Genomic DNA, 25,861 nt, shown 5'->3' with positions numbered 1-25,861 from the left:
GGATCCTGGAATTTTTGGGTGAAGTCAGAGAGAATAGGAAAGTGGATATGTGGCTCTGTTGCAGGAGCCACAGGGCTGAAGAGAAAGTCTCAGGAAACCTCGTTGATTCATGGAGGTTCCCTCAGTCCATCCATCCGTCCTGAGATTCTTACACAAGTCAAACGACAGTGCCCAGCTGTTCCTCTACTCTGTGCTGAGTACAGAGTAGAGGAACAGCTGGTCCTATTCCTGTCCAGACCATGTGAGTAATTAACAAGGCAGCTCTTGTGATCTCTGGACTGTTCTGATCTGCTGAGGCAGATGGAAACAGAACCATCTACTGGGGTCAGGAGTCCAGTTCAGCCAGGTTGGGAAGCACTTTCACCCAAAAAGCAGTGTACCCCTCCCAACCAACACTTTCTCCTTCATGCATAAAGGAGAGCAGAGGAGCCTAGAGTCGGTGCTAACTAGGGTGGAAACAGGCCCACTGTCAAGCCTGTTCCTTGACTTGGACACTTGCCGCTCCTGCTCAGTCTTAACTAAGAACCAGAAATTTTATTGTATTCTAATGGTTGAAGATCTCAGATTGGAGGGATGGGTCTTGGTTGGGTATAGTGCAATTTTCATGCATGATTGAGTGAGACATGCTCTTGTGGAAGGCTGAGTCCTTCTGTGTCCTTCTGAGTACACTGCCTTCTGAGGAAAAAAAAGAAAAGAAAAGAAAAAAAAAAAGCTGGGAGAGGAGAAAAGGGGAAATGTTGCAGACATCCTGGGATCAACTTACAGGGGACTTCGTGCTAATAACACATGGTTCTGTCTCATCATGATGCTCTTGAGTCTCTACCCATGCTTGGGGCTGTAGATCTGTCCTGGGTGCTGCCCCTTCTCCTGTGGAGCCATCACTATGCTCCAGAGTGTACTGAGATAGGTCCAGCCCCCTGACCTTCTCACAGGGCACAACATGCAGAGATACTGTTGATGCACTACAGCATAATTTATGTAGTGATGAAGACAGTAAGGCTAGAGCTTACAAGGTCATGGTAAACCTGCCATGCAGTGAGACATCTCAAAATAAAATGAAAAAAAAAATGCAGTATCAGTCCATGTTTTGGAGAAATGAGTCGACCATCAAGAGTGCTTCCTGCTGTTCAGTGGAACCCAAATTTATTTCCTGACAACCATATTGTATGGCTGAAAGCTTCTTTCTATTTTTCTTTTCTCTTCTTTTTAAAAATTTATTTATTTTATATATGTGAGTACAGAGTCGCTATCTTCAGACACCACAAGAGGGCATCAAAACCCATTGTAGGTGGTTGTGCACCAACACATGGTTGCTGGGATTTGAACTCAGGAGCACTGGAAGAGCAGTCAGTGCCCTTAACCACTGAGACATCTCTCCAGCCAGCTAAAAGTTTCTTGTAACCAGCAACCCTCATCTTCCTTCCCATCTCTGAGATGCTCCCACACATGGACCATACAGGTACACACACATATGCACAATGGTCCTGAAATAAACTCAAAAGAACACAGGTAAAATGAATGACCAGGAAACTGATAGGGTAGAGGAATTTCTATTTTCATTAATCCAGAAATTATTGTTTATTTATAAGTTTCTCCTGTGTCCCCTCTTCCCCCACATTTCTAATAAGAGAAGAAGAGTCAGGCATCTACGGGAACCCCTCCCCAGGGCAAGTCTGTACTGAGCCCAGGATTCTCTGTCTCTTCCACACATGATTTCGCTGCACAGCCTACTCTTAAGACTCACCAACCTAGCAGCAGGCAGAGCCAGATCTCAGAGGCCATGGGAAGTTCAAGACCCTTGCTCTTTTGAAAAATGTCCAAAATATGAAAGACTACTGTTGAGAAGGATACTCTGTATATGGTCACATAGTGAGTTTTCAGGGAGGGATGGTCACTTAGTGATTCTACAGGAAAGGGACTTGTGAAACTGAGGCCTACAGGTAAATTCTGTCCAAGGACTTGCATGCACAGTCTTCTGCCTTTTGTGTTACTGTTAAGTTTTGAATGGAGAGCAGTTGTTCCCACTCAGTGGCTGGAAGGGATGAGACAGTCAAAGAAAGCCTGCTGGCCTATTCCAATATTTCTCAGGACATTCCACTTACCTCTGTGTACCAAACTTCACTAAAGGGTAAAGCCATACTTCAAATGGCAGAGAAACAGAGATCACCTCATATTACCTTTAAAAATAAGAAGTGTCAAAAGGAAAAAAAAAGAAAAGAAAGAGAAAGAAACCCATGATTTCAATATAAATGAAAAATTGGTGTCTCTGTCCTCTGCTAGGTTTTACCACTGGGAACTGAACCTTCCACCCAGAGCCTGGCAACCTGACTCCAGGGAATGGGTGCTGGCATTATTAGTGACTCCCTCAGACCTTATAACATGGACAGAGGTGACTTCAGAGCAGGGACACTTCCATGCTGCATAGGGATTTAAACTAGCCAGGGCATGTACATTTCCTGCAGAGGAGGACATATGGGAGAGGTTGGCAAAAGCTGGTCCCAGCCTCCTCCTCATCTCTGTGGACCCTCATTGTAGCCATGATGCTCAACTTGGCATCAGCCAGCACTTTTGTAACTGAATCCCTTGGCAGAATTCTTTGCCTATTCCTTTGGTCATCATCAGTCTTGAGTACTATCATAGGAGACTTAATGAGATGAAGTGTGTTGACTAAAAACCCCAGAATAATAAATTCTCTCCCTCAACCCTCCGAATTTCCACTATTCTCTCTCTCACACTCTACATACATCTCCCCAGGTACACGCATAGGTGAACACTTCAGAGGGCTTTCTCAGGCTTCAGGGAAGTCCAGTAGAGAAGGGTATCCACAAGAAAGGTGGGCAGGTAGCTCAAGGGGATGAAGAAGAGCTTAGCATCCCAGCCAGCTGAGTATCGGGTGCGAGGGTGGCAGGCAGTCAGAGCGTGCTCCATGCAGTCTGTCACCAAAGTCAGGTCCTTGTTGCACTTCTGGTCCAATTTGTTTAGGTTTTTCAGATCTATGCAGAATGAGGAATGATTTAGGTGGTCATTCAGCTCCCACCACTCCTGTCTTACAGTAGAATAGAGGAGATTATCCATTCCCTATGTGGGAGAATCCATGTGTCTGAAACCCAAGCCTAGGCTGTCCTAGTTCCTCAAGAGGACCACAAACAATCTTCAAGGAAAATTGTGCACTCTGTCACTCATCTTAGCTCATAGAGAATGCTGGTTTCATACCGCCTCCCATCCCTGACTTCACTGATATTGCCATGACCATGAGATCAGAGGGAACAGAGCAGAATGTTCTGAAAGACACGAACTCCTTTACAGCCCCATACACAAACTGCCACAACCACAGGGAAATGGGTCTGAATTACTATTCTTTGAGGAAAAGGGTGAGGCATTAGAACTCCTAAAATTAGAAGGGGGTTAAGAGTTTGGGATTTTATGTAGCTTTGACCCTCAGAGGTTACTTACAGGATGCCAAGTACTTCTCGCCATAGATCTCCCTGATTTCTGAGCTGGTCTGGTCCCACAGCATCTGGGTATTTGAGGATAATCTGGCACTACTGGTCACACCGGTCAGGAAGAAACCAGGCTCTATAATAGACACCTTCACCCCAAAGTAGGAGAGCTCCCTCCTGCAAGACAGACAGATAGATATCAAGACTTCAGAGATCTTTCAGTGAGAACATTTTAATACAAGTACAGTAGCATGCGAACGGGACCCTCTGGTGAGGAAAGGCCACACATTTGGATCTGGGATGTACAGGAAATAGGGAAGGATCTTGGGATAAGGGAATTGCCTTTGTGCTCTTAGTATTTTACACTAATTATTTGTTGTGTGTAGCTCACTGCCCTAAAACTAGACATTCTGGTCTATGGCACTGTATAACATCTTTCTCCAAGTAGTACAGATGCAAAGGATTCTAGTCCTTGTCCAAGTCAACTTCACCTCACTAGTAAGTCTATATCTACCCCACATTTGTTCAAGGAACCTCTCAGGACACCTGTACCCAAACCCACCCACATCCACCCACACCCACCCACACAAACACACACACACACAAACACACACACACACAAACACACACACACACACACACATACACACTGTCTACTTTCTCACATGTCTCCACAGAGCAACCTCCTATCTCCAACTCCCTCACATTGGCAGCCACCTTGTCCCCTGCCATAAAGGTCTTCCCTGTTCCATTCCTTGGAAGGTGTGATGGTTTGCATATGCTGGCCCAGGGTGTAGCACAATTAGAAGTTGTAGCCCTGGTGGAGAAGGTGTTTTACTGTAGGTATGGATTGTAAGACACTCATCCTAGCTACCTGGAAGACAGTATTCTGCTAGCCGCCTTCAGATAGATGTAGAACTCTCAGCTCCTCCTGTTCTATGCCTATCTGAACACTCCTATGCTCCCACATTGATAATAATGGACTGAGTCTCTAAACCTTTAAATGCCATCCCCAATTAAATGTGGTCCTTATAAGAGTTGCTGTGGCCACGGTGTCTGGTCAGTAAAACCCTAAGACAGAACTGTTGCATTGCCAACAGCAAGAAAATACATAGCATCCTGAATATGATAGAAGAACATAAGTTATGCTAGAATGTGTTTATTGTGGACTCTGAAGGGGGCCAGATATCTGTATGTGGAATTGAAAGAGATATTCACCACAACCCAAAACCATGCTCAGCATATAGAAATCAGGGGAGGCCTGGTGAGATGGCTCAGTGGGTAAGAGCACCCCACTGCTCTCCCGAAGTTCCAGAGTTCAAATCCCAGCAACCACATGGTGGCTCACAACCATCCATAATGAGATCTGGCGCCCTCTTCAGAAGTGTCTGAAGACAGCTATAGTGTACTTACATATAATAAATAAATAAATCTTTAAAAAAAAAAAGTTTAAAAAAAAATAAGAAATCAGGGGAATGGAATCTTCAGTTCCAATCCAACCCCAGTGTTGTCCCACAAGGCTCTCCATCCTCCTTAAAAGAAAAAATGAACTAAACTCATGTCTCAGTCATGGCCTCTTGTACAGACTTGGAAATGTGCTGGCCAGTGAATGATTCAGGGAGGGGAAGGTGAGAGAGAAGCAGAACCAGACTGTCCTCCCGATAATGGGACTTAAAGGGTGGTTAAATAAAAATCCTTTCAAAGTACCCCTCGAGTCTGCTTCCCTTCCAGTACCTGAGGGAGTCTGAGAAGGCCTCTACACCATACTTGGAGATGCAGTAACCACCACCACACAAAGACACTCGGCCCAAGACACTGGCGATGTTGATCACACGGCCCCTCGCCTTCCTCACTAAGGGCAGCATGCTCAGAGTCACCTCGATCAAGCCCAACAGGTTCACATCTAGTACACTTGCAAAGTCCTGTTTCTTCATCCACTCATTGGGTCCCGAGGGGATGGAAATGCCAGCGTTGTTGACCAGGCCCCAGAGTCCTGAGGACAGTAGAAGGAGAGAGTCACACAACACAGGTTTAATTATGGATGAAATGCACTTTCAACAAGGTAAGCACACTGTGACACGTGTTTACTAGAGAATAGGATGCAATGAACAAGAACATGGTATCCACAGGCCTGGGTTCTCATGCCAGAGACTGCTGGGTCAGAGCATGGACATGTTCATCCATGAAGTCTTATAGCCCAGCTCCTTGCCAGGAATCTGCTAGCAGTTCCTTTTCACTTGCTAAGTTTCAGAAAGGATGGTGGACACATGGTGTACCTGTGTTAATCTGAAGACCATTAAAGTGTGTTTGTGTTTACAAGTTGATGCCAACTGTGGAGATTATTCTCTTATTTGTTGTGGTGGTTTGAGTGGCAATGGAAGCTATAGGTTCATCTATTGAAATGATTGGCCCTGAGAGAGGGGCAGTGCTTGAGAAGGATTAGGACTACTGGCTACCGTTTTAGATGACCAGTCCATTATTATCAAGGTGGGAGCATGGCAGTATCCAGGCAGACATGGGCCTGCAGGAGCTGAGAGTCCCACCTATTGTTTGGAAGGCCCCAAGGAGAAGCTTGGCTTCCATCCAGCTAGGATGAGGGTTTTAAAACCAAAACCCACAGTGGCACACCTACTCCAATAAAACCACACCTATGAAGAGTGACTCTCCCTGTGCTAGGTATAGTCAAACCACCACGTCCTCCAAATCCCCATTACAGGCTACACTCAAGTATACTAGCTGCTCTCCCAACATAATGATGACGCTATTCAGCTGTGGTGGTTTACACATGCTAGGTCCAGAGAGTGGCACTATCAGGAGGTATGGCCTTGTTGCAGTACATGTGTCCATGTTGGAGGAAGTGTATCACTGTGGGCATAGGCTTTACAATCCTCATCATAGCTCCCTGGAAGCCAGTCTTCTCCTATTTGCCTTCTGAACGACATGTAGAACTCTCAGCTCCTCCTATATAGAAACTTAGCCTCCTGGAACCTTGGCATTCCCATAGCACATATGCTCCAAACTTGACCCCGCATTAGTCTGTGGTAAGGATCTGTTTGCTTTCCTTCAGTTTTGTTTTATTTTAGTGCCTTTAAGGATTGATTTTGACATATAGCTAAGTGAGATTAGCCTCCACCAGTGTTCCAATGTCCTAGGCAGTCCTTGAGCTGACCCTCAGCTTGGAATTAAGTAAGAATGTTAACTATTTAGTAACATTCAAAATTACCTCTAGTAGAGACAGTGAATGTAATCGGGCATTACAATTTACTTGAATAGAGCTAGAAATCTCAGGGCTAGTCTACATAGGAATTACTTAGAACAATAGCCAAGTCACTCCTATACACAGGAATACACAATGGCCTAGGAAATAGGTGGGTTGTATCATGAAAGGGTAAATAAAATGGAATTTCCCTGGTGCATGTTTTTCACTAGGCCCAGAGGAATAGCATAATCAGGTATTTACTAAGGGCCCCTGGTGGTGGGTTTAACAATAGACTAGCATTGCATCTGACCATTCACCTGGCTCCTGTGTTTAGCTGATCTTAACTAAGGGTTGTTCCTAGTCTCAGTTGTAAACACTGCCTGGCTCCCCCTAGCTTTTTATTATGCATTTTCTTTCTTTTGTGTATAGAACTGATGTACCTTTGCAGATGTATTCGCCTGTCTTTCTTGTCTTTATTCTGTATTAAAAGTTTGGTGCTTGCTTGGAAAAATTACATTCAGATACACACTCTCTCTGTGTCTGTGTCTGTTTGTCATCCGCACTGACTCCTTGCTCACCTGTAACCAGAACACTGAGTTTTCCTGAGGATTGAGGACCTGACTGAGGTCTGTCTGCAGCATCATATTAAGTGTTATCATTAATTTCTTACTGTTTTCACTTGAATTTAAATCTGGAGTGAACTACAATCCAGAAATGAAAGACACAGACTTTTGATCTGGATCTTGAGGAACAGTGGCCATGAAAAGCTTAGGCCCAGTCAAGGTAGTACATGCCTTTGCTCTCTGAAGTCTGTATCAACTGGATCTCAGAGTTCAATGACAGCCTGGGACAGAACAAGTTCTAGGTGAAGGAAAACTTAAATACAGGCAAAGCAGTACAAGCCATTAATCCTAACATCCAGGTCAGTCAAGTTTTGAAGAAAGTGAGTTGGAAAACAGAAAGCTCCTAATAGAATAAGAGGGCCAGTTTCCATGTCCAGCAAGCAGCAGAACTCAGTAGGTTTGGCCATCTGGTTCTGGCTATGGAGTCAAAATAAAAGGGATTACTGGGACAATTGATTCTGGTTAGCTTGACTCAAGAAATTAGTGGTGATTAAGAAAAGACCAGCATCATTGAGGTGAAATCTTCTGGGAAGTGTTTCCTGAGATCACAAAGAAGCTATGGTCCAGAGATTGCCAAGGTTGCACTACATACTGTTCCTGGACCTGGCAATGTGAAAGATTCACCCAGGAAGTACTGGATTTGAAGGTATAAACGGGTCATGGAGAACAGCTCAGACTTGGCACTGTGAGGCAGCAAGGGAAGGCCATTGGTGATGGTACAGCCTCAGTTGCAGTTGATGACCCAGGACTGAAGGTGTCAGGCAATGAAGTCAGGGCTTGGCACCATGAAGAAAGCCTATGAGAGGGTATTGGTGAAGCCTAGTTGCAGCACAAGACCCCAGTACATTAGAGATGCCAGTACCATGGGATGAACACCAAGAACAGCAGCACCAGTGGAGTAGAGTCAACCAGAGCTTAGAGTTCTGTAGAGGGCAGAGCTTCAGATGTGTCCCAAGCCCTTTGGAGGAGCCCAGAAGACAATGCATGGATCAAAGACATTGGAACAAATAGCTTTAATGTTGAAGATGCCTTGGATACTCCAAGATGTTCCAAACGTCAGAGTCATTGGATATCTGCTGAGGAAAGGTGCTAACAGAGAATGGAATCAGCCCAGGAGAAAGAGTTTGTGCAGTAAAAAAAGGTGATGATGGAGTTGGAGATCTGAAGATGGCTTTGATATTAGATGCAAAGATGTAGAGTTTTGACTTTGACCAGCAGTTTTCCTGTATAGCTTCAGGGATTACAGTTAAGAGATAGCATGACTCTTCCGTTCTGAGCAGCAACGGGGTAGCTAGGGCGCAGTGTTGGCTGACACCCGCCAGCTGCCCACGACACCCGCCACAGGATCTTGGGACTTCTGGTGGGTGGAACACAGCTTCTGCTCCAATCCAATTGCGCGTGGGACCTGAGACTGCATTAGTTAGGGAAGCAGAAAACCGGCCTGAGTAGGGCCACAATCCTCTTCCGGTCTCGACCAGCACCGGGGTAGCTAGGGCGCAGGGTCAGCTGACACCCGCCAGCTACCCACGACACTCGCCACAGGATCTTAAGACTTCTGGTGAGTAGAACACAGCGTCTGCTCCAATCTTTAAACAGTGACAACGATAACAACTAATCCCAGAGATTACCAGATGGCGAAAGGTAAACGTAATAATCTTACTAACAGAAACCAAGACCACTCACATCATCAGAACCCAGCACTCCCACTTCGCCCAGTCCAGGGCACCCCAACACACCGGAGATGCTAGACCCGGATCTAAAAGCATACCTCATGATGATGGTAGAGGACATCAAGAAGGACTTTAATAACACACTTAAAGAAATACAGGAGAACACTGCTAAACAGGTAGAAGACATTAAAGAGGAAGCACAAAAATCCCTTAAAGAATTGCAGGAGAACACTGCTAAACAGGTAGAAGACATTATAGAGGAAGCACAAAAATCCCTTAAAGAATTGCAGGAAAACCAGACCAAACAGGTGATGGAATTGAATAAAACCATCCAAGACCTAAAAAGGGAAGTAGAGACAATGAAGAAAACCCAAATTGAGGCAACGCTGGAGATAGAAATCCTAGGAAAGAAATCTGGAACCATAGATGCGAGCATCAGCAACAGAATACAAGAGATGGAAGAGAGAATCTCAGGTGCAGAAGACTCCATAGAGAACATCGGCACTACAATCAAAGAAAATACAAAATCCAAAAAGATCCTAACTCAAAACATCCAGGAAAATCAGGACAACATGAGAAGACCAAACCTACGGATAATAGGAGTAGATGAGAATGAAGATTTTCAACTCAAAGGACCAGCAAATATCTTCAACAAAATTATAGAAGAAAACTTCCCAAACCTAAAGAAAGAGATGCCCATGAACATACAAGAAGCTTACAGAACTCCAAATAGACTGGACCAGAAAAGAAATTCCTTCCGAAACATAATAATCAGAACAACAAATGCACTAAATAAAGATAGAATACTAAAAGCGGTAAGGGAAAAAGGTCAAGTAACATATAAAGGCAAGCCTATCAGAATTACACCGGATTTTTCACCAGAGACTATGAAAGCCAGAAGATCCTGGACAGATGTTATACAGAAACTAAGAGAACACAATTTCCAGCCCAGGCTACTATACCCAGCCAAACTCTCAATTACCATAGATAGAGAAACCAAAGTATTCCACGACTAAACCAAATTCACACATTATCTTTCCACGAATCCAGCCCTTCAAAGGATAATAACAGAAAAGAACCAATACAAGGACGGAAACCACGTCCTAGAAAAAGCAAGAAGGTAATCCCTCAACAAACCTAAAAGAAGACAGCCACAAGAACAGAACACCAACTCTAACAACAAAAATAAAAGGAAGCAACAATTACTTCTCCCTAATATCTCTTAATATCAATGGACTCAACTCCCCAATAAAAAGGCATAGACTAACAGACTGGCTACAGAAACAGGACCCAACATTTTGCTGCTTACAGGAAACTCATCTCAGAGAAAAAGATAGACACTACCTCAGAATGAAAGGCTGGAAAACAATTTTCCAAGCAAATGGTAGGAAGAAACAAGCTGGAGTAGCCATTATAATATCTGATAAGATTGACTTCCAACCCAAAGTCATCAAAAAAGACAAGGAAGGGCATTTCATTCTCATCAAAGGTAAAATCCTCCAAGAGGAACTATCAATTCTGAATATCTATTCTCCAAATACAAGGGCAGCCACATTCATTAAAGATACTTTAGTAAAGCTCAAAGCACACATTGTACCTCACACAATAATAGTGGGAGACTTCAACACACCACTTTCACCAATGGACAGATCATGAAAGCAGAAACTAAACAGGGACACAGTGAAACTAACAGAGGTTATGAAACAAATGGATCTGACAGATATCTATAGAACATTTTATCCCAAAACAAAAGGATATACCTTCTTCTCAGCACCTCATGGTACCTTCTCCAAAATTGACCACATAATTGGTCACAAAACAAGCCTCAACATATACAAAAATATTGAAATTGTCCCATGCATCCTATCAGATCACCATGGACTAAGACTGATCTTCAATAACAAAATAAATAATAGAAAGCCAACACACACGTGGAAACTAAACAACACTCTTCTCAATGATACCTTGATCAAGGAAGGAATAAAGAAAGAAATTAAGGACTTTCTGGAGTTTAATGAAAATGAAGCCACAACATACCCAAACTTATGGGACACATTGAAAGCATTTCTAAGAGGAAAACTCATAGCTCTGAGTGCCTCCAAAAAGAAACTAGAGAGAGCACACATTAGCAGCTTGACAACATACCTAAAAGCTCTAGAATGAAAGGAAGCAAATTCACCCAAGAGGAGTAGACGGCAAGAAATAATCAAACTCAGGGGTGAAATCAACCAAGTGGAAACAAGAAGAACAATTCAAAGAATCAACCAATTGAGGAGCTGGTTCTTTGAGAAAATCAACAAGATAGATAAACCCTTAGCCAGACCCACTAGAGGGCATAGGGAAAGTATTCTAATTAACAAAATCAGAAATGAAAAGGGAGACATAACAACAGACCCTGAAGAAATACAAAACACCATCAGATCCTTCTACAAAAGGCTATACTCAACAAAACTGGAGAACCTGGATGAAGTGGACAAGTTTCTAGACAGATACCAGGTACCAAAGTTAAATCAAGATCAGGTTAATGATCTAAACAGTCCCATATCCCCTAAAGAAATAGAAGCAGTCATTAATAGTCTCCCAACCAAAAAAAGCCCAGGACCAGATGGGTTTAGTGCAGAGTTCTATCAAACCTTCAAAGAAGATCCAATCCCAGTTCTTCACAAACTATTCCACAAAATAGAATCAGAAGGTACTCTACCCAACTCATTCTATGAAGCCACAATTACTCTGATACCTAAACCACATAAAGACATAACAAAAATAGAGAACTTCAGACCAATTTCCCTTATGAATATTGATGCAAAAATCCTCAATAAAGTTCTCGCTAACCGAATTCAAGAACACATCAAAACAATCATCCATCCTGACCAAGTAGGTTTCATCCCAGGGATGCAAGTATGGTTCAATACACGAAAATCCATCAATGTAATCTATTATATAAACAAACTCAAAGACAAAAACCACATGATCATCTCGTTAGATGCTGAAAAAGCATTTGACAAGATCCAACACCCATTCATGATAAGTCTTGGAAAGATCAGGAATTCAAGGCCCATACCTAACCATGATAAAATATACAGCAAACCAGTAGCCAACATCAAAGTAAATGGTGAGAAGCTGGAAGAAATCCCACTAAAATCAGGGACTAGACAAGGCTGCCCATTCTCTCCCTACCTATTCAACATTGTACTTGAAGTCCTAGCCAGAGCAATTAGACAACAAAAGGAGATCAAGGGGATACAAATCAGAAAAGAAGAAGTCAAAATATCGCTTTTTGCAGATGATATGATAGTATACATAAGTGACCCTAAAAATTCCACCAGAGAACTCCTAAGCCTGATAAATAGCTTTGGTGAAGTAGCTGGATATAAAATTAACTCAAGCAAGTCAATGGCCTTTCTGTACACAAAGAATAAACAGGCAGAGAAGGAAATTAGGGAAACAACACCCTTCTCAATAGTCACAAACGATATAAAATACCTTGTCGTGACTCTAACTAAGGAAGTGAAAGATCTGTATGACAAGAACTTCAAGTCCCTGAAGAAAGAAATTAAAGAAGATCTCAGAAGATGGAAAGACCTCCCATGCTCATGGATTGGCAGGATCAACATTGTAAAAATGGCTATCTTACCAAAAGCAATCTACAGATTCAATGCAATCCCCATCAAAATTCCAACTCAATTCTTCAACAAATTAGAAAGGGCAATCTGCAAATTCATCTGGAACAACAAAAAACCTAGGATAGCAAAAACTCTTCTCAAGGATAAAAGAACCTCTGGTGGAATCACCATGCCTGACCTAAAGCTGTACTACAGAGCAATTGTGATAAAAAATGCATGGTACTGGTATAACGACAGACAAGTAGACCAATGGAACAGAATTGAAGACCCTGAGATAAACCCACATACCTATGGTCACTTGATCTTTGACAAGGGAGCAAAAACCATCCAGTGGAAAAAAGACAGCATTTTCAACAAATGGTGCTGGCACAACTGGCGGTTATCATGTAGAAGAATGCCAATTGATCCATTCCTATCTCCTTGTACCAAGGTCAAATCTAAGTGGATTAAGGAACTCCACATAAAACCAGAGACACTGAAACTTATAGAGGAGAAAGTAGGGAAAAGCCTCGAAGATATGGGTACAGGGGGAAAATTCCTGAATAGAACAGCAAAGGCTTGTGCTGTAAGATCGAGAATCGATAAATGGGACCTCATAAAGTTGCAAAGCTTCTGCAAGGCAAAAGACACCGTCAATAAGACAAAAAGACCACCAACAGATTGGGAAAGGATCTTTACCTATCCTAAATCAGATAGGGGACTAATATCCAATATATATAAGGAACTCAAGAAGGTGGACTCCAGAAAATCAAATAACCCCGTTAAAAAATGGGGCTCAGAACTGAACAAAATTCTCACCTGAGGAATACCGAATGGCAGGGAAGCACCTGAAAAAATGTTCAACATCCTTAATCATCAGGGAAATGCAACTCAAAACAACCCTGAGATTCCACCTCACACCAGTCAGAATGGCTAAGATCAAAAATTCAGGTGACAGCAGATGCTGGCGAGGATGTGGAGAAAGAGGAACACTCCTTCATTGTTGGTGGGATTGCAAGCTGGTACAACCACTCTGGAAATCAGTTTGGCGGTTCCTCAGAAAATTGGACATAATACTACCAGAGGATCCAGCAGTACCTCTCCTGGGCATATATCCAGAAGATGTTCCAACCGGTAAGAAGGACACATGCTCCACTATGTTCATAGCAGCCTTATTTATAATAGCCAGAAGCTGGAAAGAACCCAGATGCCCCCCAACAGAGGAATGGATACAGAAAATGTGGTACATTTACACAATGGAGTACTACTCAGCTATTAAAAGGAATGAATTTATGAAATTCCTAGGCAAATGGATGGACCTGGAGGGCATCATCCTGAGTGAGGTAACATATTCACAAAGGAACTCACACAATATGTACTCACTGATAAGTGGATATTAGCCCAAAAACTTAGGATACCCAAGATATAAGATACAATTTGTTAAATGCATGAAACTCAAGAAGAACAAAGACCAAAGTGTGGACAATATGCCCCTTCTTGGAACTGGGAACAAAACACCCATGGAAAGAGTTACAGAGATAAAGTTTGGAGCTGTGAAGAAAGGATGGACCATCTAAAGACTGCCATATCCAGGGATCCATCCCATAATCAGCTTCCAAACGCTGACACCATTGCATACACTAGCAAGATTTTGCTGAAAGGTCCCAGATATAGCTGTCTCATGTGAGACAATGCCGGGGCCTAGCAAACACAGAAGTGGATACTCACAGTCAGCTATTGGATGGATCACAGGGCCCCCAATGGAGGAGCTAGAGAAAGTACCCAAGGAGCTAAAGGGAACTGCAACCCCATAGGTGGAACATTATTATGAACTAACCAGTACCCCAGAGCTCTTGACTCTAGCTGCATTTGTATCAAAAGATGGCCTAGTCGGCCATCACTGGAAAGAGAGGCCCATTGGACTTGCCAACTTTATATGCCCCAGTACAGGGGAATGCCAGGGCCAAGGGGTGGGGGTGGGTGGGTGGGGGACTGGGGGGGGGAGTGTATTGGGGACTTTTTGGATAGCATTGGAAATGTAATTGAGGAAAATACCTAATTTAAAAAAAAGAGAGATAGCATGAATCTCAGAAAACACATTGATCTTTGGATTTTTAACAGTATTGAGATGGTTACACAGTATTGGTACTTTGGAAGTTGGATTAAATGTATTTTCATTATGCTATGTTTAGGCATGACCCCCATACACTCAGGTGTTTGAACAAGCCTATGAAGGCCAGAGAGTAGAATGTGGTACTTTGAATAGGCTTGACCCAGAGAGTAGCACGACTAGGAGGGGTGCCCTTGCTGCAGGAGGTATGGCCATGTTCGAAGAAGTGTGGCACTGTGGCTTTAAGACTGTCATCCTGGCTCCCTGGAAGCTAGTCTTCTTTGTTTTGCCTTTGGAAGGAGATTGTCTCCCAGACACAACAGGACTGCTGCTCACATGAACTCATAGAGACTGTGGCAGTGCATGTATCACCTGTACAGGCTCAGTGAGACAGTGTATACACACACACACACACACACACACACACACACACACACACATATATATATATATATATATCAGATATTTTAATTCTAGGAACAGAAAATCACATGTTTACAGACTTAGAATTGACTAGAAGTTTCCAAGACACTTCTTCTTCTTCTTCTTCTTCTTCTTCTTCTTCTTCTTCTTCTTCTTCTTCTTCTTCTTCTTCTTCTTCTTCTTCTTCTTCTTCTTCTTCTTCTTCTTCTTCTTTGCTTTGCTATATTTATTTTTTTTAATTAGGTATTTTCTTATCTTCCATTTCAAATGCTATCCCAAAAGTCCCCCATACCCTCCCCCCCAAGACAGTTCTAAAGGCAACAAGTACGAAGAACAAGCTGAGTGAGGTGACCCTTTCTGTCGATGCCAACAGGAAGGAGTTGAGCAGCAGGTTCATCAGATGGTGTCCAGACCCATTTCTAGAACCCTGCCTCAAACACGCAAGCCAGAAAAACACAAAGGGAATAAATGATACCCAATACAAATGCTAAAATTAGTGGGTCTTGGTTAAGGGTCAATTTATTTTAATTCAGTGAATATTATTATTGTAACTAATGTTCTTTAAGTGGCAAAGTAGCTAAAAAAGAAAAGAGAGAAGCTTACATTTTTCAAATGGAAAGAAAACACATACATTAACTCTTCAGGTCAAAGTGCTACTGGTTTTTATACACTGGATAGTAAATTGGAGGTTAATTGTAGTTTGACATGTCTAGAGTTTAGAACAATAACTGCTTCTAACTTCTTTTTATTTAAATTTATCATTTAAATAATAACAAAAATGGTGGAGGGAGAGACAAAGGGAGAAAGAGATTGACAAGGCAGTGGTGTGTGTGTGTGTGTGTGTGTGTGTGTGTGTGTGTGTGTGTGTGTGTGTAAGAGAGAGACCACGTCCCAGCTTTTTCTGTCCTAAGTTTTCCTTGACTTTGGGCTTAAGCATGGCAATGATTATGACTCTCCCTGCCAAGGTGCACAGGTACTGCATGAGAACATGTTCCAGAACTGAGCGAGCACATACACACTGGCACATGACCTTCACAGAGACCAGATCCTAGGAGCCCAAGGCTTGCCTCCCTCCTCACAGTCTCTATCCTAGGACTCAGGAGCCAACAATCCCGTCTTTCTACATACAAAGTCAAAGAGGACGGAGAAGAATTTGGACATGAAAACTTCCCAAGGCACCAGCTGACTAGGAACACACAGCTTGGAGGACTCAGTGTAGAGGTAAGAGGACAGACTAATGTGCTGGAGAAGGGCAGAATCTGCAGTCACACCAACTCCACCCTGACTCCCACCGGGAATCTTTTCAGGACTACACAGGCCTTCCCTTCACTCAAAGACAGAAAATGAACAGCACAGACAGGACTCTCAGTGGTACCTCTGTTCCCAACACGCTCCTTCACCCACTGAGTGGCTGCCACAATACTCTCTGTCTTGGTGACATCCAGGATCACTGTCTCCAGCCTGTCAGATGTCTTGTTCCTCAGCTCCTCGGCTCCCTTCTCCATCAGACATGCAGCCAGCACCCTCATGCCTCTCCTGTCCAGCTGTCTGGCCAGCAGGTTCCCAAAGCCAGAGTCACAGCCCGTGATGAAGACATACTTATCTTGGAGATGGCTCACCACCTGCCTCTCCCTGAAGAAGCACAGGAGAGTCCACAGGCCCACCAGTGCCACTAGAAAGAGCCACATGGTTTGTAGAAGTCAAGCAGAGAGAGAGATACTGTGTCAAACTGAGCCTGGCCTCTGCTCACACAGGAACGTGTAGGCATTGAGGATTCCAGGCTTCTGATGTGAAGTCCTCTGCATCCCTATAACTATTAATGACTCAGTCTCTGGTCACTGACCTTTTCTGATCAAAAGACATATAATGCCCTTTGCCTCTCCCTATCTCACTGCCAAGGAAAACATCACTGATGTTCAGTGACACATATTTATTATCTTATGATCTTTGCTTCCTGCACTCATGTGGGAATATATGTGTGTGTCATTACACATAGCCCATGGTCCAGTCCCAGACTTTGCAACTTGCACTCTGGAACCACAAACCAGGATATTGTGAGCATAATGAGAAACTATTGGTAACCTATGCTTGGACTCAGGACAACTTACAGGAGAGGACAGGGAGAATTGGTGCCTTCCTAATACAGCAGCTCCTGGGAAGGTAGAGGGATGGCCAGCCCCACACATGGAAAGCTGACCTCAAAGGAACGCTAGGTGGTGGGGCTGGGACCCCAGACACATCAGGACTCCCAGAGTAGATATGAGGAAGGAAATGACTTTCCCTCTCAAGTGGCCCTTCTCCTGGCTGCCTGAATTCAAGCAGACATGAGCACATTGTCTTGAGTTGTGACCTCTATGACTGCCCCTGTCTCACCTGAGTCAGGATGTCTTACTTAATTTCCCAGCAAGCCTTGCTCAGAACTTCTAGAGTAGTTTGTAGGGCTTTACATATGACTCCTGCTCTGGGGAATGCCTGACTGACTCTCTGATTTCAGCTCAAAATAAACCTGGTGTCTTCCTTCAGGAATGATGTCACCATTCCCTTACCTGGCACTTCCACAACTTTCTGTGCTAACCAATAGGGATTCAGACTGTCCTTGTGCTCTCAAGAACCATGTTTCTATCAGGAAGTGCCCCAATACCGGGTTGATTACAGCTCTGCATTAAGGTCTGGGCCTTCTTTATCAGTGTTGAGTGAACTGTGAATCTGAAGCTGGGCCACTCTCCTTCCAGTGGGCAGCTGCCCCTGGGACTGCTCTCTATTTGCCCTGCTCTTCCTTCTCCACTGTGCCTGAACCTGTATGATGTAGTGCTGCTACTCCTTGTCCTCCTGGCTGCAATCTTGTCCCTCCTCCTGCTCCTGCAGAAGATACAGGACATTCTTTATGTGGCTCTTAGCACCTGTCTTAGTTAGGGTTTCTATTCCTGAACAAAACATCATGACCAGGATGCAAGTTGGGGAGGAAAGGGTTGATTCAGCTTACACTTTCCACATTGCTGATGATCACTAAAGGATGCAGGACTGGAATTCAAGCAGGTAAGGGAGCAGGAGCTGATGCAGAGGCCATGGAGGGATGTTTCTTACTGGCTTGCTTCCCCCTGGCTTTCTCAGCTTGCTCTCTCATAGAACTCTAGACTACCAGGGATGGCACCATCCACAATGGGTCCTTCCCCTTTGATCACCAACTGAGAAAATGTCCCATAGCTGGATCTCATGGAGGCACTTCCCCCACCGAACCTCCTTTCTCTGTGATAACTCTATCTTGTGTAAAGTTGACACACAAAACCAGCCAGTACAATTGATCCCTTGCCAACTTGACATACGAACACATCACTATTAAGCCTCAACCCTTACTTTCTTAATTATCCCCAAGATCTAAATAACTTTAAAAGCCCCACCGTCTTTACATATTAAATGTTCAATCCCTTTAAGATATCCAATATCTTTTAAAATTCAAAGTCTTTTAAAAATTCAAAGTCTCTTAACTGTGGGCTCCACTAAAATACCTTCTTACTTCAAGAGGGAAAAATATCAGGGCACAAAGTCAAAATCAAAATCAAACTCCCCCTGTCCAATGTCTGGGATCCACTCACCATCTTCTAGGTTCCTCCAAAGGTTTGAGTCACTTCTCCAGCTCTGCCCTTTGTACACCTTGTCTTCTAGGTTCTAGCTGCCTGTACTCCACTGTTGCTGCTATTCTTGGTGGTCATCTCATGGTACTGGCATCTCCAAAACATGCTCTCTTCTGCTGCAATGAGGCTTCACCAATAGCCTCTCAAAGGCCCTCTTCATGGTACCAAGCCTCAATTTCTTTGCATGACCCATTCAAGTCCTGGGCCATCAATTGCAACTGAGGCTGCACCTTCACCAATTTTCTTCCATGGCCTCTCACAGTGCTGAGCCTTGGCTGCTCTCCATGACACCTTCATGCCTTAAAAACCAGTACCACCTGGGTGACTTTCACGTTACTAAGTCCTGCTGCAGCACGAGGTAAAACCTTGGCTATCCCTGGAACACAGCCTCTTTGTGCTTTCAGAAAACACTTTCCAGAAGATTTCACCTCAATGATGCTGGTCTCTTATTAATCACCACTAAATTCTTAGCTCCAGCTAACCAGCATCAACAGTCCCAGTAATGCAAAGGTTTCCCTTTAGTAGTTCTGTTATCTTGTTAATCACAGCTGATTCTTCAGCCCCAGCTAACTAAAACCTCAGAATCTTTACAATCAAAATAGCAACAGTCCTGATAAGAGTCTTTACTCTTTCCTCTGAAATTTCACAAGCCAGGCATCCATCTTCTACACTGTTCTCAACATTATCTTCCAAGCTTCTACAGAACATCCCACACAGCTCTTAACATCCCAATGGCTCTTCTAGCTCAAAGTTCCAAAGTCTTTCCACATTCCTCCCCCCAAAATGGTCAGGTTGTAACAGGAATACCCCACCATGCTGGTACCAATTTGTCTTAGTTGGAGTTTCTATTCCTGGACAAAACATCATGACCAAGATACAAGTTGGGGAGGAAAGAGTTTATTTAGCTTACACTTCCAACTTGCTGTTTATCACCAAAGGAGGTCAGGATCAGGACTCAGGCAGGTCAGGATACAGGAGCTGATGCAGGGGGTATGGAGTGATGTTTCATACTGGATTTCTTCCCCTGGCTTGCTCAGTTTGCTCTCTTATAGAACCTGTCTTAGTTAGGGTTTTACTACTGTGAAAAGACACCATGACCAAGGAAAGTCTTATAAGAAACAACATTTAATTGGGGCTGGCTTACAGGTTCAGAGGTTCAGTCCATTATCATCAAGGTGGGAGCATGGCAGCATCTAGGCAGGCATGGCACAGGCAGAGCTGAGAGTTCTATATCTTCATCCAAAGGCTGCTAGTGGAAGACTGACTTCCAGGCAACTAGGGTGAGGATCTTAAGCCCACATGCACAGTGACACACCTACTCCAACCAGGTCACACCTATTCCAACAAGGCCACACCTCTAAATGGTGTCACTCCCTGGCCCAAGAATATACAAACCATCACAGAACCCAAGACTACCAGCCCAGGGATGGCATCACCCACAATGAGCCCCTCCTCTTGAACACCAACTGAGAAAATGCCTCACAGCTGGATCTCATGGAGGCACTTCCCCAACTGAAGCTCCATTCTCTGTGAACACCAGTCTGTGTCAAGTTGACACACAAAACCAGCCAGTATAGCACCCAACATGTCCTCAGAATGCTAGCTCTGAATTGCATCTTGCAAAATGTAGTGCTGGCCTTTCTTGACCAAAGTACATACAGATATTAGTGCTCTTGGATCTTGTATTCCTTCAACAGTGATTTCTCTAGAGCATTCCTTCTATGGTCATTTCCCAATCCTCTCTCCTACAGTCCTGTCCTTATCAACCTTGACAGTGATGGGAACTCTTGCTGGATCAAGGTCTTCTGGAAAACAGCAGGATCTAGATACAGCCCTGTAATTTCTGGATAAAGTCAGAGAGAATAGGAAAGTGGGTGTGACTCTATTGCAGGAGGCACAGGATTAAAGAGAAAGTCTCAGAGACACCTCCTTGATTCATGGATGTTCCCTCAGTTCATCCATCCCTCCTGAGATTCTCACACAAACCAAATGACAGTATCCATCTGTTACTCTTCCCTGTCCTGGGTAGAGAGGGCTGATCCCATTCCAGGCCTAACCCTGTGAGTGACCAATGCTGCAGCTCTTCTGATCTCTGGGATGCTCTGATCTACTGAGGTAGATGGGAATTGAGCCATCTCCTGGGATCAGGAGTCTAGCTCAGCCGAGGAGAAGCACTTTCTCCCAAAAGGCAATGTATCCGACCAAACCCACCCTTTCTTCTTCATGCAAAAAGGGGAGAGGTGAAGTCTAGAGTCAGTGCTGAAAAGGGTAGAAAAAGGCCCACTGTTAAGCCTGTTTTTCGATTTGACCACACAGCCCCTACTTAGTCTTAACAGAGAAACAGAAATGAAAGACTGTTGTGTTCTAATGGCTGAGGATCTAGGGTCAGAGGCATGGGATTGGGGTATGTACAGTGCATTCTTCATGCATAGATGGATGAGACAGCCTCTTGTGGCAGCCAGAGTCCTTCTGTGTCCCTCTGAGTACACTGTGGCTTCTCCCAATGCAGAATCCTGGGTGAGGAGAAAAGGAGGCTCCTCCAGGGATGTGGATGCAGTCTTGAACCACTTTACAGGGAACTTCCTGCTAATTACACATGGTTCTGTCTCATCATGATGCTCTTCAGCCTCTACTCATGCTTAGGGATGTAGATTTTTCCTGGGTTCTGTCCTTTTTCCTTTGGAGCCAGTACAATTCTCCAGAGGACTGAGATGGGTCCAGCCTCCTGACCAGTGTCCTCACAGGCTACAAAGTGCAGAGATGCTGTTGGGTTACTACAGTATGATCCATGTAATGATAAAGACAGTAAGGCTGGAGATTCCAAGATCATAGTAAACCTGTTTTGTAGTAAGATATCTCAAAATAAAATAAAATATAAATACATGTTCTGGAGAAATAAGTCAGTCATTTAGAGTGCTTCCTGCAACCAAGGGGTGGCCTGGGACAGGAGCCTTCCAGTTTCCGTCTCTGCCTGTAGCAGATCCTCTGCCACAGGGCTCCGTACCCAAATAGTGCCAGAAGGGAGTGAGCCTCCCAGGAGTGCAGACAGGACTGTGAGTGCAGGTAGGACCATCACTGCTGCTCAAAGGAACCCACCCCGGAACCGCAGGACACAGGAACCAAGGAGCTGCCTGGGACAGGAGTCTTCTGATCTCCATCTGCACCCAGAGCTGATCCTGTGTCACAGAGCTACATACACAAATACCACTAGGAGAGAGCTGGTCTCCCAGGAGTGCCTACACACCTTCGAGTACAGGTAAGACCACCACTTCTCTTCAAATTCCTGGCTCAAGAGGGACACTCACAGAGCCATCAAAACACATGGTCCACAGATCACCTGGGGACAAGATCCTTCTGTTCTCTGTCTGCACCCCAGAGCTGACCCTGTACCACAGCTCACTATACCCAAATTCCTCCCAGAGAGAACTAGTCTCCCAGGAGTATTGACACACAGGCTTGCAGGAGGGATGAGCCAAAGTCAGAAACAGCAAGACCAGCTAACACCAGAGATAACCAGATGATGAAAGGCAAGCGCAAGAATGTAAACAACAAAAAACAAGACTACTGGGCATCATCAGAATCCAGTGAACCCTGGTTACCCCAACACACCAGAAAAGCAAGACTCTGATTTAAAATCACATCTCATGATGAGGATAGAGGAATTTAAGAAGGGCATAAATAACTCCCTTAAAGAAATACAAGAGAATAAGACAAAAAAAAAAAGAAAGAAAGAAAAGAAAAGAAAGAAAGAAAGAAAGAAAGAACTAACAAAGAAATACAAGAGAACACAGGTAAACAGGTAGAAGACCTTAAAGAGGAAACACAAAAATCTCTTAAAGATTTATGGGAAAACACAACCAAACAGGTGAAGGAACGGAACAAAACCATCCTGGATCTAAAAAATGGAAATAGACATAATAAAGAAATCACAAAGGAAAACAACACTGGAGATAGAAAACCTGGGAAAGAAACCAGAAGTCAGATGCAAGCATCACCAACAGAATACAAGAAATAGAAGAGAGAATCTCAGGTGCAGAAAATACCATAGAAAACTCAAAGAAAATGCAAAATGCAAAAAGCTCCTAACCCAAAACATCCAAGAAATTCAGGACCCAATGAGAAGACCAAACCTAAGGATAATAGGTATACAAGAGAGTGAAGATTCCCAACTTAAAGAGCCAGTAAATACCTTCAAGAAAATTATAGAAGGAAACTTCCCTAACCTAAAAAAGAGATGCCCATAAACATACAAGTAGCCTAGATAACTCCAAATAGATTGGACCAGAAAAGAAATTCCTCCCGTCACATAATAATCAAAACACCAAACACACTAAACAAAGAAAGAATATTAAAAGCAGTAAGGGAAAAAGGTCAAGTAACATATAAAGGCAGACCTATCAGAATTACACCAGACTTCTCACCAGAGACTATAAAAGCCAGAAGATCCTGGACAGATGTTATACAGACCCTAAGAGAACACAATTGCCAACCCATACTACTATACCCAGCAAAACTCTCAATTACCATAAATGAAGAAACCAAGATATTCCATGACAAAACCAAATTTACACAACATCTTTCCACAAATCCAGCCCTACAAAGAATAATAGATGGAAAACGCCAACACAAGGAGGAAAACTACACTCTAGAAAAAGCAAGAAAATAATCTTCTTTTAACAAGATAACCACATGAACATAAAAATAACATCAATAATAATAGGGAGCATCAATCACTATTCCTTAATATCTCTTAACATCAATGGACTCAATTCCCCAATAAAAAAGACATAGACTAACAAACTGGATATATAAACAGGACCCAGCACATTGCTGCATAAAGGAAATGTACCTCAATGTCAAAGACAAACACTACCTCAGAGTAAAGAGCTGGAAAACAATCTTCCAAGCAAACAGTCCCAAGAAACAAGTGGGAGTAGCCATTCTAATATCGGATGAAATCAACTTTCAACCAAAAGTCATCAAAAAAGATAAGGATGGACACTTCATACTCATCAAAGGAAAACTCTACCAAGAAGAACTCTCAATTCTGAACATCTATGCCCATTTGCAAGGACACTCGGAATTCTCAACTGAGGAATACCGAATGGCTGAGAAGTACCTAAAGAAATGTTCAACATCCTCAGTCATCAGGGAAATGCAAATCAAAACAACCCTGAGATTCCATCCCACAGCAGTCAGAATGGCTAAGATCAAAAACTCAGGTGACAGCAGATGCTGGCGAGGATGTGGTGAAAGAGGAACACTCCTCCATTGCTGGTGGGATTGCAAGCTGATACAACCACTCTGGAAATCAGTTTGGCAGTTCCTCAGAAAATTGGACATAGTAATACCTGAGGACCCAGTAATACTGAAAGATCCTGACAGAATGTAAAAGGTCACAGAAGTCCTGAAATTGGCAAAATAGATTTCATTGTTAGTAGAAGTAGCTTCACTGATTTAGAAAAATAGAGGTGCACAATGCTCTGGCCGCTCCTTGAACCCATGTGTCTGCCAATGTTCTGACCGTTCCTTGAACCCAGGTATGTGCCCACTGCTGCATCTCACTGCCAGGTGTTTGTGATATTGGTTGCTAAGATAGAGTCAGAAAATCTCCCCAGCAACCACAGCTGGGGCCAATCCAGAGTTACTGCACCTACATTAGACTCTTTCCTTGTTTCCCTCCCATACTCATTTCTTGAGAAATCAATCATTTTACATTGTTTAGATCTGGAAATCCCCCCTTCTCCTTTCCCCGCTAAGGGCCTATAAAAACTGGGACCCCTTCCCCTCAAGGTTGACTCCTCTATCCCTGTGTGGGATATGAGTCATGTGGTTTGCATCAAGCTTGGACTCTTATGAGTTCTTGGGTGTCCGCTATTGTCTCCAGACTTGAGCGAGGGGCTCCTCACGGGGTCTTTCAATACCACTCCTGAGTATATACCCAGAAGATGCTCCAACATGTAAGAAGGACACATGCTTCACTATGTTCATAGCAGCCTTATTTTTAATAGCCAGAAGCTGGAAAGAACCCAGATGTCCCTCAACAGAGGAATGGATACAGAAAATGTGATACATTTACACAATGGAGTACTTCTCAGCTATTAAAAACAATGAATTTATGAAATTCTTAGGCAATTGGATGGAACTAGAAAATATCATCCTGAGTGAGGTAACCCAATCATAAAAGAACACACACTCATGGTATGCACTCAGTGATAAGTGGGTATTAGCCCAGAAGCTTTGAATACCCAAGATACAATTCACAGACCACCTGAAGCTCAAGAAAAAGGAAGACTAGCTGGGTGTGGTGGCACACGCCTTTAATCCCAGCACTTGGGAGGCACAGGCAGGCGGATTTCTGAGTTCGAGGCCAGCCTGGTCTACAGAGTGAGTTCCAGGGCAGCCAGGGCTACACAGAGAAACCCTGTCTAAAAAAACCAAACCAAAACAAAAAAACGAAAGAAAGAAAAAGTGTAGATACTTCGGTCCTTCTTAGAAGGGAAAACAAAATACCCATGAGAGGAGTTACGAAGTGTGGAGCAGAGACTGAAGGAAAGGCCATCCAGAGACTGCCCCACCTGGGTATCCATCCCATATACAGTCATCAAACCCAGACACTATTGTAGATGCCAACAAGAGCTTACTGACAGGAACCTGATAAAGCTGTCTCCTGAAGGGTTCTACCAGTGCCTGACAAATACAGAGATGGGTGCTCTCAGTCATACAGTGGACTGAGCACAGGGTCCCCAATGAAGGAACTAGAGAAGGGACCCAAGGAGCTGAAGGGGTTTGCAGCCCCATAGGAGGAACAACAATATGAACCAACTAGCACCCCCAGAGCTCCCACGGACTAAACCACCAACCAAAGAGTACACATGGAGGGACCCATGGCTCCAGCCGCACATGTAGCAGAGGATGGCCTTGTTGGTCATCAATGGGAGGAGAGGTCCTTGGTCCTATGAAGGCTGTATGCCCCAGTGTAAAGGAATGCCAGAGCCAGGAAGCGGGAGTGTGTGGGTTGGTGAGCAGGGGGGGTGGAGGGGGATGGGGTTTTTCGGAGGGGAAACTAGGAAAGGGGATAACATTTGTAATGTAAATAAAGAAAATATTTAATAAAAAATTAGAAAAAAACAGTGCTTCCTGCTCTTATGGCAAACCCAAA

General features: G+C 43.7%; 1 protein-coding gene across 1 annotated transcript; it reads right to left on the bottom strand.

The window, feature by feature from the left end:
• Positions 1-1,611: 1,611 nt before the first annotated feature.
• On the bottom strand, positions 1,612-16,755 carry LOC110289116 (retinol dehydrogenase 16). The gene is made up of 4 exons (XM_085843253.1): positions 16,443-16,755; positions 5,175-5,433; positions 3,454-3,617; positions 1,612-2,993 (listed from the first exon to the last, which is right to left on the bottom strand). The coding sequence occupies exons 1-4, from the start codon at positions 16,753-16,755 to the stop codon at positions 2,776-2,778; spliced, it is 954 nt and encodes a 317-aa protein (XP_085699379.1). The 3' UTR covers positions 1,612-2,775.
• Positions 16,756-25,861: the final 9,106 nt, after the last annotated feature.

The sequence above is a fragment of the Mus caroli genome, unplaced genomic scaffold (assembly GCF_978045245.1).
Source record: "Mus caroli unplaced genomic scaffold, Mus_caroli_1 scaffold_9, whole genome shotgun sequence".
Lineage (NCBI taxonomy): Eukaryota > Metazoa > Chordata > Mammalia > Rodentia > Muridae > Mus > Mus caroli.
This window is presented reverse-complemented; position numbering and strand designations above follow the sequence as displayed.

Bases quoted from the DNA above. Each gene is read 5' to 3' on its own strand.
- LOC110289116 (XM_085843253.1), bottom strand. From the start codon at position 16,755: ATGTGGCTCTTTCTAGTGGCACTGGTGGGCCTGTGGACTCTCCTGTGC. The intron at 5,434-16,442 runs GTACCACTGAGA...TACTGTCCTCAG, and splicing joins GGAGCGTGTTGGGAACAGAG to GACTCTGGGGCCTGGTCAAC. The intron at 2,994-3,453 runs GTAAGTAACCTC...CATTCTGCATAG, and splicing joins CGAGAAGTACTTGGCATCCT to ATCTGAAAAACCTAAACAAA.